The following is a 12,414-nucleotide window of genomic DNA, read 5'->3' as shown; positions in this document are numbered from 1 at the left end:
AACAGAAACTTCAGGGAACAACTGCTTTCTTTAAATTATGAATCACCCTGGATCCCTCATCCCATTTACTTTCTCATGAGCACAGTACCCCTTTCCCCACCCTGCTTTGGTATGTGGCTAGAAGGGCCATGCTATCTGACTGACCGGACCTCTTACAACATGAGACAAACTAAATAGCAGCCATACCGTCCTTTAATTTGTTTCCAAGGATGCATGCCACTGTTCTCTGCTTCCTTCATCATCTGTGCCAAAATGCTGAGAAAAATGAAGTAACTGTTGCTGGACTTGTACAGGGCAGGGATCTGCTGTTCACAACAGCACCTTTTCACCAGCTCAAGCATTGACAAAGAAGTTTTACTAATATTTGCCAGATCCTTCAGACCAAGCCAAGGAACAGTAAAGCAACTGTTCTAAAAGAATAAATAAAACCAGAGAAGATTATAAGTAACAATAAATCCTAATATTCCAAAGGCAGTAAGATACAATCCTTCACACAAACAAAAGGGTATGCTCCCACCACCACTGAAAAAACAATAATGAGGAGTGCAAATGTGCAAAGTGTTTTTACAAGATCTTAAAATCCATAGTCCTGATGAAAAATAAGACTAAAAATATGTTATAATTAATTCTATTGTGACATAATATAACAGACCATAACATATATTTAAACGTGATTTCTTAAATATAAATACAGCTAATTTAGGGATACTGCCATTGACTAGTCAGTTTTACAAAATTTTAGCAATGAAGCCTGGCTAGAGAAGAATCAGAATTAATTGCTAAAATTCAAGGACCGTCCACAAGTAATTCTACATTTTTATATATTCATCTACTTACCAGGTTCTTGCTGTAATAATCCCAGAGTATGGTGACAATAGATAGGTTCAAGTCCCAGAAACTACACAAAGTCAAACAGCACTGAAGATGCATTCGTAAATGTTCCTCTAACACACCAGTCTTGAAAAGGGAATAAGTAGTTTATTGTAGGAGGGGAGCATCACCTTGTTTACACATAAACTCAATACTACCAGAATATTAAGAATAATTTCCTAATATAATTTTTTTAATGATACAATGTTGGGTAAATGCATCTGCTAATATGAGCAATGAACTAGAAGATAAAAGCTGACAACTGCATCCTGCAACCCAGCCAATATTATAGTTCATCATGTGCCATTTCAGGCGCTCACCTTAAGAAAACTGCCAACTCAATACTGTGAGCCTAACTTGAACCATGACTGCTTGGTACAGAACCTCACAAAACAGTAAACGGGACAGCAGGTATACTGAATGCATGAGTCAGCTGCACACCTCAGCCCTCCTGTCATGCAGGTTCAAAGGAAAGCTCATTCACCACCGAGACAGAGGGAAGGTGCAACTTTCTGAGACCTCATCTTTCTAATATTCCAAACAGGAAGATTTTTTCTTTCTGATCATGTTCCTTCTCAAACTTCTGCAGCATGGCTATACTGCTAACTTCCCAGACAACTCTAAATCAAGGGCAAATAAGTCTCTGAACAGTGGAGTAATAATAATAATAAAAAAAAGACAAAAAATGTCCCACACAATTTTCATATTCACCAGTTCCAAATTTTGCACACAAAAAGAAGGCGCCTCATAGGAACAAAAATAGGAAATGCCAAATGTGAACACAGTGATGCATCCAGGCTGTAATTGTGGGATACTGAGAGTGGCACTCCCCTCATCCAGCATTTGATGTCAGCAAAACTGGACTTGCGTCAGAGCTAGGATATTATGAGCTCCATGCTCAGACTGAAATCAATGTGTTTAATCCAGTCTATTTTAGACATCTACTTTAGGATGAGAAGTATAGGACGATAGACCCTGGAAGGGCTTTGTTGTCTCCACTGACTATAAAAGTGGTTTAGTGGACCAGCTTGTGTGTAGTTGTCTTAAAGAAAGACTTTTATACATGTAAGTAACATCTCTGGGATACTAGTGAACTTGTTCTGTGACAAGAGAAACCCCTGACCTAGCTTTCAAATACATTTAAACATTATACAGGCCTGGAATTTCTAACAGCATAAAATAAGCTAAAAAGGAATAATAAGGGTAAGAAAAATAAAGAAGATACAGGGTGAGTTTTATGACGCAAAATCATAGCCCCAGGAAGAGAAAAAAAAGGAAACTATGCCTCAGATAAATACTGGGAAGATAAATATTATCCCTTCCAGTTCCAATTACAGTGCTAGGTTCTGAATTATGTCCCAAGCTCAACCAGCTCAGAAAATGCTTAAATTAAAAAAAAAAAAAAAAAAAAAAAATCACCGATACCAGCTGATGGGAAAAGATAGCATTAGGTTTTATTGGGTTTGTTTTGTTTGTTTGGGGGTTAGTTTGTTTGTTGCTGCTGCTACTGCAAGAACAGGACTACTGCTCTTACCCACAACGCTGCTTCGGACGGCTTATTATGCTTTAGAGTTGATTATTTTTCCTGTTTTCAGTACTACACAAAGGAGTTGCATAACTCATTAACTTATCTCTACCTGGCTCTACATTCATGTGGAAAACATTATTTGCTACACTTTATCAGAAAATTGTAAACAATTATACCAATCATCTACAATAACTTCTAATCATGTCTGCTTTCTCTTCTCATGAACAGTTAATGTACAGCATATGGCTTCTAAAGTGGTGCATTTCTAGAACAACTTGAAAATTAAAAAGGCATTTTCAGTCGTCCTAGAAAATTATATATTCAAGACATTATGTATAACAACATGCAAAACCCACTGAAATAGAAACTCTTCAAGAGAGACTCATTAAAAAATGTACAGAACAATAGTTCAAACACAATAAAAATGCCTATAAATGAAAGGTGCTCCTCAAATATTGGTTTTATATATGACATAACTATTAAATCAGTAGTCTTCCCAAAATAAACTTATAAAAAAAAAACAACACAAGGGACAGAACCGCAGCCATTTTCAACAACTACTATTTTTTATGAATATGAGCAAGAGTGTTGATACAAAACAAAAAACTGCAGCTGAATATATCTATTTGTCTAGAGAGATCTATGCAGTGATGAAAGATGTAAAAAAAAAAAAAAAAGCCAAACCCAAAGCATGCTTAAGGGCCTAATTCAAAAACAATGCTCCAGTTAAATTAATTCACCAATAAACACGGTACTGCGAGCAGCTTCAAATTTCAACCAGTATCTGTCCAACAATAGTTTTAGAACAGTTTCCGAAACCCAGATAGTACTGAAGGCTTTATCTCAAATTTAATATGAAAGAGTTCTCCAGACTTCAAATACCCTGGGATTAATGGATTCTCTCATTGCTCTGCAATGGTCTCTTGCACTGCTGGAAATACTATCAGAACTCTTGAGGTAGTCAGCTTTTAATTTATCGCAGAAGGGAGGAACACCAGATACTATCAAAATTATAGTACTATCTAAACACAACATTTTTCTCTTATGACCTCCTACTGCAGTAACAAAATTGGTTTCCTAGAACTCCAACAATACTTCTGTATCTCTTTTAGAGTAGAATTAAACAAAAAATATAGTGAAAGTATAAAATTGTGGCAGTCATTAAACAACGTGAAACATTTATTTTCTAAAATGAGAGTAGGAGCTAATAAGACAGACTGCTATTAGTTCTTATAAACAAAAATGCTTTTGATGCTCACTTACAATAAAACTTTGTAAACACAAACACATCTTACACTGACAATCCATAAATTTAGTCAGTTTGGTGTTGCCTAATATACAAATATTTTATTCCTAGCACAACAATTTTCATTTTGCAATACAACTAGAATTGTAAACCAGCTCTACTTTTGTCATTAACCCAGTAACAGAAATCCCAAATTACAACAGAAGTGGGGAATACCTCATGTAACTAGTTTCCCCCAAAATGCCCTTTTTTGTGACACAGATGGGATATCTTTCACACAAGCAATTGTCTTCAACTCTATCCATCAAGAATTATAAAAAAAGAGAGCAGTTCTGGCTGAGAAACTTACCAGTCTGTCAACTGAAGCTGAAAGGATATATCCAAGGAAGCAGCACTCTACACATGCCCTCCTGTCTTTATTTACAGCTCACAAATAAAGAGTATTTTTGATTCCTATCTCCATTGGCTCCCTAACCTAACAGCATGTTCACATTTATTCCTTGCTCAGAAGCAGGCTGACTGTAACCTTATAAAGAAGGAGTTCCTACCTGGAGACTGGGCACTGCAGCACCCCTCTGCCACTTTCACTTGGACATGGGACACCTTCCTCAGAAGTCTTTATCACCCCCAAAATTAGGCATACGCTAGATGAAGGTGGATCAGGCTCTCCGCCCCCCACAAGGGCTGCCCTCTGTGTGCTGAGGGTCACTAAACTCAACAGTTTTACCGAAACCACCAAAATGCTGCAAGTTTAACACTGGTTAGTCATTTTTGCATCCCAATACTTAGCCATCCTAAGGATGTTTAAGTTAACTCCAGCTTCTGCTGATTCATCAAAGGTGACCATTCTTTTCTCTGCTTTCATGATCCTCCCCTACCCTCAAAATCCGTGTCTGCACAGTGCCTATTTAATCATCTTTTCACAACACAGAAATTGAAGCTCACATGAAGAAAAGTTAACAGTTACTGGTAGGAGAGAGACTATCAATTTACCTTATAAATGTATGATCTGATGGACATCTGTATGATGAGATGGACATACCTACTGGTAAAAGAATCTCCTTCCTAGACACTGTCAAGATGGCCAGTGGGCAGGGATAGAAGTGGGATGCATTTTCTAATAGAAGTACCTATATCCACTCATGCATGCACATAAGCTCTCCAAGGAGCATTTCCTACTAGCAGGTAAATCCATAATGCAAGAAAAAATAATGAACAAATTAAAAATAAAAAGGAAATAAACTAGATTGGTTTTAGACAGTTGGAAATAGTTGCAAACATACCCTTGGCAAATGAGGGTTTATTTCAATTTCAACAGTGGTGACCTTTGGAAATTAAAACAGGTAACGTGCCTCATGTTACTGCATCATAATTGACTCATTCAAATCTTCTGAACCTGGCCATCTAGCTGCCTTTCTAAACTGTCTACAGCTCAACACTTGGTTAACAGAAGCATCAAAAAGCTGTGTATTTCATGTATATTCAGAGTAATCTTTCTTCAAAACAATAAACAGTCACAAGAAAAGACCAATATTTTGAAGAAAAATATTAACCACAAGTGTCCTCTTACTGTTTCTAAGGTTGCTGACATACAGAAGATGCAACATAAGAAGGTGGCTAATAATAATACAGTTTTTATGCTTCTTATCTAAATCTCTTGTTTATCTCACAAAATAGTAAGTACTCAATAAGTGATGTCATCACTGTAGTTTTAATGTACATGCACAGTGTGTGTATTCAGTTATACATTCTGAATTAATTCAAGGAGCTGACCTTTTAAGCTGAAAAACTATATAAGCAAATGTTAGTTTATGTATAGCATGATGTTTCAACTTTTTAATACCCTGTTGTTTCAACTACCCTATCAACTACAATATCTTTTTGTAAAAGCTGTAGTTGTAACAATCATTGTTCCATACTCCAGCTTCAACCACAGCTGTTGGCTACTGCATGAGCAAGGCAGCAATAATAATAAAAAAAGAACTGATTCCTCTTCTGCTTTCAACAACAGAACTTTGCAGGACTTTTTTTTTTATTTCATCCAAGACCAAATAAAAAATATGTTTATTCTTGTCTTAAGCATACACAAATTACAGAAATTTTTATAGGTGTTGCTAATACAGCATTTGCAATTTGTACCATGCAACTTGAGAAAAAAATTATAGAGCTGCAACGTAACATATTTAAAAACATGATGAACAGCATATTTAAAATCATTTTAAAATGAGAGCAATTCTGACCTCTGGGCCATGAAGCACTGCATTAACAGTTCTGCAGAAAGAAAAAATGATAAGGTATGAAATGAATGCTCAGAAACTAGAACCTTATCAGTAAGAGTTTGATTCAAGCCTGTAAGACAAATTGCTCAGCAAGGCAAGTCACCTTCCCGCTGTGATGAGGATATAGCTGGATTTTCAATGTAACTGACTATCTCCCCCTCATCATGTCTCCTCAACTTGATATCCTCAAATTCAGTATCTGGTTTACATTTTCTAAGCATCCAGTTCTTATTCTGAATACATCTTGTCTGAGTAGCCATATACCCACCCTTCCAGGATAATTATCTTTCTCCTTTATCTGACAATTTAGCATAAAGCACAACCACTTTAAAGCAAGAGTAACTGCTAACAAGGAGAGAACGTATACTGCCGTAGTTCAGCTACATCAAGGATGTTCATTTACTTGTGATAAAAACACTAGAATTCCAAAAACATTTAGATGGACTTTGTTTCATGCACTGTCTTTTCCTGAAAGCATCCCTGACACTTTCCTTGTTCATTATTTCTTCCTTTTACACACTTACTTGAGCATCAATGGATTTTTTAAGGAGTTCTTCCACAAATTTCCAATTGGATTCCTTCTGTTTCTGAAAAACAATGATTATCAGCATGAAATAGCATTTGTATTCCTCACAGGAATCATTACGTAATAACATGAAAATAAGCAGACAAGCAATTTCCAGATATACGGCATTTCATGACGGTATACTGTAGTCATCACTGAAAACAGCTTTTTTGTTTTATGAATGTAATTGCTATCTGTCCTAAAACTTAGGCCTCCAATACAAATAAAGAGCTGAAAATAAAGAGTATGCCATTTAAACTGCTTTGGCTTATTTGCACTCCCAACCTTCAATTTTAGTAAAGCAGCAAAATATTCAGGCATTTTTGCAGTATGTCTTACAATTTTTCTTTAACATTCTGTAAAAGGAAGATACAAGGGGTAAGAAGAAGGAAAAGGTACAATCTCACCTTTTCTTTGTTTTTTCATTTTAAATCAAAAATACACTTCTAACTCATTTTTCCCAGGCCAAACATTAAGGCTTGTTTTGGCCAATTCAGTAAGGAGCTGGCCAGATATTAATGGCCTGTATAGCTAGGAAAAAACACAGGATATGTCAATAATGAGTAAAACCCAGGAAGTACATAATCAGCATTCCCAGACAGTTCTAGCTAGCACTTACGTCAGATTTTTGACTGCTGTATCTTATTTTATTAATGTTATGTGAAGACCTACACATTGACATGTTCCTACTGCAGACTCCAAGTAAAGCTAATCAACTGCTCAAAAGCCAGATTTATCAGATGAGTAGGTATTCCAGAGTCATGCTAAATGGCTATGAGACCTCTGAATGTCTGAATCAGTCTGCTTGGAACATGCTTTTAGCACTCCCATAGTCCAAGGACACACGATTTATACAGAAGTTGTTTATAGCCAAAGTTCCAGCTCGTCTGCAGTATACAGATCACCTTATAAGATCCTGGAGTAATCTGGAACAAACTTCTAATATCAAGTAGAACTGGACTACAAGAGCACATCCAGGTTCAGGCCAAACTCAGGCAAGAATGACAACAACCACTTGCTGCACATTATTTTTTTTTTTTGAAGCCTCAATTTTTTCTATCTTTTAACAGATTTTTTTCATTCATATCCCGCTAAATTTACATCCTAACTGCATTCCCTGCTACCCTGGCAATATGTCATGGCAACTGTTTGCAACCCATTGTCGTCAGAGAATATGTAGAATCTACAGCTCTTACTCCAAACCTGCTGGCTTACAACAACATCCCTCCACCCCCAGAGAGTCTAAAATCAACAGAACCTGGACACGTTACAGTGCATAGTGCACCTTACATGCAAGTGCTGCTAAAACCAAAAACTTAAGCTGAGACCCTCTGGGTTCACAGGAAGAATCTTTTACAAGGACTAACAGCTGACTACCCGGAAGAGCCATACGAGGCTTCTCAGCTGGAAGTCCACGTTTGCGTATCTCGCCACATAGTCATTTCAGCTTATTCTATTAAAAGGCAAGAATTCTTAGCCCCAAGTAACTCTGCCTATATTTCCCTAGCCCAAAGTATATTGAAATTGACCCCTGCAATGTTCAGAAGTAGCAAATTTTCTCATCAGGTCCTATTTGGTTTTTAAATGTACAAATCCTGCTTTTCAGAAGAGTGAAGTGGGACCCGAGTGGAAGGTTATGGAAAGGAGACATGCACTGTACATCCCAGTGACTAAGAAACCTGGTCAAAATTTTCTAGTTTAAAAAAATGGTTCCATGTGTATGAAGTATATATTCAACACACCTGACTCATTGCATATTTGAAATTACGTTATATGAGCTAAAGGGGAAAAAATAAAAAGAAGCAAGTCTGAAACCTAATTTAGAATTTTGAAAGCTTTCATAATAACCTCAAGGCCATGCAGACCACATTAAAAAATTGAAAATCTTCCACAGATGACATAGGCTTAGAGGCAATTTTTGCTACAGAGCACATGAATAACCATCATTATGACACATCACCCTCCCACCTCTGATCACAGTTAATTAAAAGAAAGCATGTGTCATGAAGCTATCGCATCAGATGTTTAACAACAAAACAAGACTACACTGAGGCCTGATGTAATTCCACTGACTTCACAAATTTGTATCACAGACTATTTTGTCTTACAGTGGTCAAAGAATGTTTGATGCTGTACTTTGGGGCTAGGGGGAGAACCTAAAGGAATGGTTACCAACAACTACCTATGACAGATTACATTCTTGTGGTGTGTGAAAAGACACTGTTGTTATGGATGGGTTTTCTGTAAGCACCCACAGCACTTAAGTGAACAGGGATCCCTGGACAAACTCACAGCCACACTCAGACAAGTGCGAAGCACAGCTAACAGTTCAAACACAGAGACTACTGGAAACAACAAGAGGAACATGCACAGGATAGTCTCACGTGAAAAAAAAAAATACAAATTGAGACTTGGAAATTCTTTTCTCCCACACGGGCCCTAAGGAAAAAATATTATTTAATGTTGGGCAAGTTAATTTCTGTCACTGTGTCTCAGATTCCTACTTTAAAATAAGAACAACAGGAATTATTTTTTTCCATTCTACATCTGTTTGGCTTATTTAAATTATATAGTGCTTGTGGCAAAAAAATAATCTCTCATGATGCTAAATGCATAGTATATATGAGAGACATCAAAAAAATCCAATGGCCGAAGTATAGAGTATCACTGCATTTTGATTTGGGCATAAAATACAAAAAGCCCTGGATAAACATCTGCTTCACACTGGTTTCTATATTCAACCTGGAAATAACCTTTTCTCTCCATCTAATTCCCTCTAATAAGCAGAGAGCATAGTAATTCTGTCTTCCCAACGTCCCTCAAATACACTGTGGACTGCGGTCCTCTCCCACTACCATAGTACTAGGGCAAAAGGAAGGGAAGCTTGAGACAACCTTCAGTGCTACAATCAGATGTGGTCTGTAATTCTACACTGTATGAACGTGTAAGAAGTTGCTTCATTTTGCCATGGTATTATTAGAAAAGACTGAAACACATGAAAATGAGCAGCCTGCCATGGGATCCTAAAGGATCTGTCAACCCACAAGCAGCATAAGCATCCTACATTCATCAAGTCCTCCAGTCACCAGAAATGATCGTGAGTTTTTCAATTAAGTATATAGTTACCGAGTTACCACGCCTTCCCTATTTTTTTTTTTTTAACAGATCAGGGGATTTGCAAGATAAAAATCAATGAAAGCAATTCTTTTATTAGAAAGTCTAACTTCACTTAGGATTAAAAGCCTTCACAGAACTTAAGCATTTTTCATTCCTTTTCTCTTTATATACTAATGCTTTTAAAGATCTAAAGATGAAGGTGAGGGGATTTTAAGTTATCAAAACAAATTGATCAACTGATGTGATCACACTCTTCTCTCTTTACAGATCTGCAGTTCACAAACAGTTTCAAGGTTTTAACATTTCATCCTAAGGCAGGATGGGAAATCATGGTAAAGATCATGGTAAAGATGTTAACAGAAAAAGGATATGACCTTTCCAGTTTTAGGGAATATAAGCAATCCATCTGAAAGGTTAAAAAAAACCCACAAAACAAAACCAAAAAATACAATAAAACCCACCAAGCCAAGAAAAACCCCAAACAAAAATACAATCACCAAATACAACTATAATGAGGCAAAAGATAAAAGAACAGAGGCCAGACAACAGAAGATGGCATGACCAAGTTCTCCCTAGTGCCAATAACATTATCAAACTAAAAAAACCCCAAAAAACCACAAACCCAAACCTAGATTTCTGGGTCTTCAGCTATCTCTTTGGCTTCTAGTCAGCTCCCTCTATAGTCACTTCAGAAAAATTGGCAGCTTTCATAGCTCTGAAAATGGATGATTTGCCTCAGCAAGTGCCTATTTCCTTTCCAATCAATGACTAGGAACTTAAAACTAGACAGGATGAATTTCAGAGTAAGAAACTGAAAGAAAGGTCAGGGTTTCCAAGACCCCAGAACTGCAGAAAACCACAGTGAGGTCCATGAAGTAACTTGATGTATCAGTACCAAGTATGGCCCTACATACATCTTACAGGTGTAGGAATGACATGTGCAGGTCTCATCTAGGTCCCTTACAGAATGCACAGTAACTTCAAGTCCCTCACAAGGAGATTCAGACAAGAACCTGATTAATTAAGAACTAGCCTACTCTAGCCCGTAGGAAAATCTAAGGCCATCTTCTAAATGTCAATGCCTTGTTACCTATTGCCAGAACTTCCAAAACTAAAGCTCAAATTCAACCGTTATTAGACAGACAGGCATTGGTACCACACCGATGAAATGGTATTCAAGAAAATGAAGCTGTATAAACAAATACTTATGTACCTCATCATGCCATTGCTGTGATGCAAAGGGAATGCAATGAGATTGAAATATAGCCACAGCAGAGCTACCACTTTTAGAAAAAAAAAAAGTGACATTAACAATTACACAGTCAATGTTTGAGGTTTATATTTCATACGGTACAATTTAATGTGTTCAGTTCCTAAAACAACAAACCCAGTGAAGCATTTTTGCTGCAGGCAGACAGTCTTAAAACATATGCTACATCATTAAATATATGTGCTACTATCTAGTTGGGATATTTCAAATTTCCTTAATACACAAATCTACTTAATACAACAGGTATAAAACATGCATACATCAGGGGCTCCTGGAATGTTTACTGACCTGTACAAAGCACACCTTAACACCACCAACCTTAAAGGACCTTTTTTTAAGGAGTGTGAAAACTCCTGTATTATAATATTAATTGTTTTCTGTCAACAAAAACAACACAGCAAAGTTAGAAATCTAAATAAATTATAACTTTTAGGTACTTAGAAAAAAAGCATACCCACCTTTTCATCTAGATTTCCATTACGATCAAACTGGTAGAGTGATGCCAGATGACTAATAATCCACCAGCTAAAACTCAATGGATCTTTACACTGAATTGTTTCAAAAACAGACATCCTTTTAGAACTACTTGGCCTTTCAAAGGTATTCTTTAGAGTTTTGTTCACCAAGCTCCAGAAACACTGTAGAAAATGCAAAAGTAAATTTGAACTGTGTTGAATAACAAAGCTTATGTTAACAATTTTCTCTACGATACTGTCCTGTTAGTTAATTTGCTTTTACATAGAACAAGAAAACTGACAGTCATCTCCATATTACCAGAGAAAACCTGGAGCTACTTTATGTCCTTTCTCAAACGCCAGTAGAAAGTAATATGAAAGGACAAGCTTTGCTTACGAGGAAGAACATGGTGTGACACTTCACAGGCAAAATTACAAGCTGATGGAATGATGATATGCAGATGGGATGGTGCACTCACATGAGAGAGTTTCAAGTTCTTTAATAAAGACTTTTTATAACACATTTTTGAAAAACTTTTAGTGCCAGACTAGCCTCAACAAAAAAAAGTAGTAGTAGATGGTAGAGAATCAGTCTGAAAGACAGCAAACTGAGGCTGAAATTCCCTGTTTTGTTCCAAATCTGTTCCAGCACTGACAAACTGATTAATTCTCTTTGGCTCAGATCCCTGTCTATACCATAACACTACTTCTTACAGCCTGTGCCTATCCTCCCTAACTATACAGAAACTCTCTGGGACTTCTTTGCACTTCTATCTCACTCACCTTAGCTGAGCTCTGATCCTAATTTATGCTTCAAAATGCTAGTGCAAATACTTAACAATAATAAATTTTCACTTGGGTTGCCCACCTTTACATCTCATATCATTAATGAGTAAATAGCTATCAATACAAACACTCTACTGTGAAGTACTTGATTCTATAAAAAGTGAACAGTACTCATTGTGCAAATGGCAACTTCATTTTTTATAAAAATTATTTCAGAAAACTTTCAAAGGATGTTGACGCTTCTTCATATTAATTCAGAGAAACATCAGCTCAATTCCAACCACAAGTCAAGAAAGAA

General features: G+C 36.6%; 1 protein-coding gene across 4 annotated transcripts in view; it reads right to left on the bottom strand.

The window, feature by feature from the left end:
* MMS22L (MMS22 like, DNA repair protein) overlaps positions 1-12,414 on the bottom strand; it is a 92,735-nt gene that overhangs the window by 62,035 nt on the left and 18,286 nt on the right. For all 4 annotated transcript variants that reach the window (XM_055714301.1, XM_055714303.1, XM_055714302.1 and 1 more), the window contains 4 exons: positions 11,334-11,513; positions 6,448-6,510; positions 838-957; positions 187-410 (listed from right to left, as the gene is read on the bottom strand). In XM_055714301.1, the coding sequence (XP_055570276.1) occupies positions 187-410; positions 838-957; positions 6,448-6,510; positions 11,334-11,513 (587 nt within the window). The remainder of the gene's footprint in view (positions 1-186; positions 411-837; positions 958-6,447; positions 6,511-11,333; positions 11,514-12,414) is intronic.

Source organism: Falco cherrug, chromosome 6 (assembly GCF_023634085.1).
Source record: "Falco cherrug isolate bFalChe1 chromosome 6, bFalChe1.pri, whole genome shotgun sequence".
NCBI classification, from domain to species: domain Eukaryota; kingdom Metazoa; phylum Chordata; class Aves; order Falconiformes; family Falconidae; genus Falco; species Falco cherrug.
This window is presented reverse-complemented; position numbering and strand designations above follow the sequence as displayed.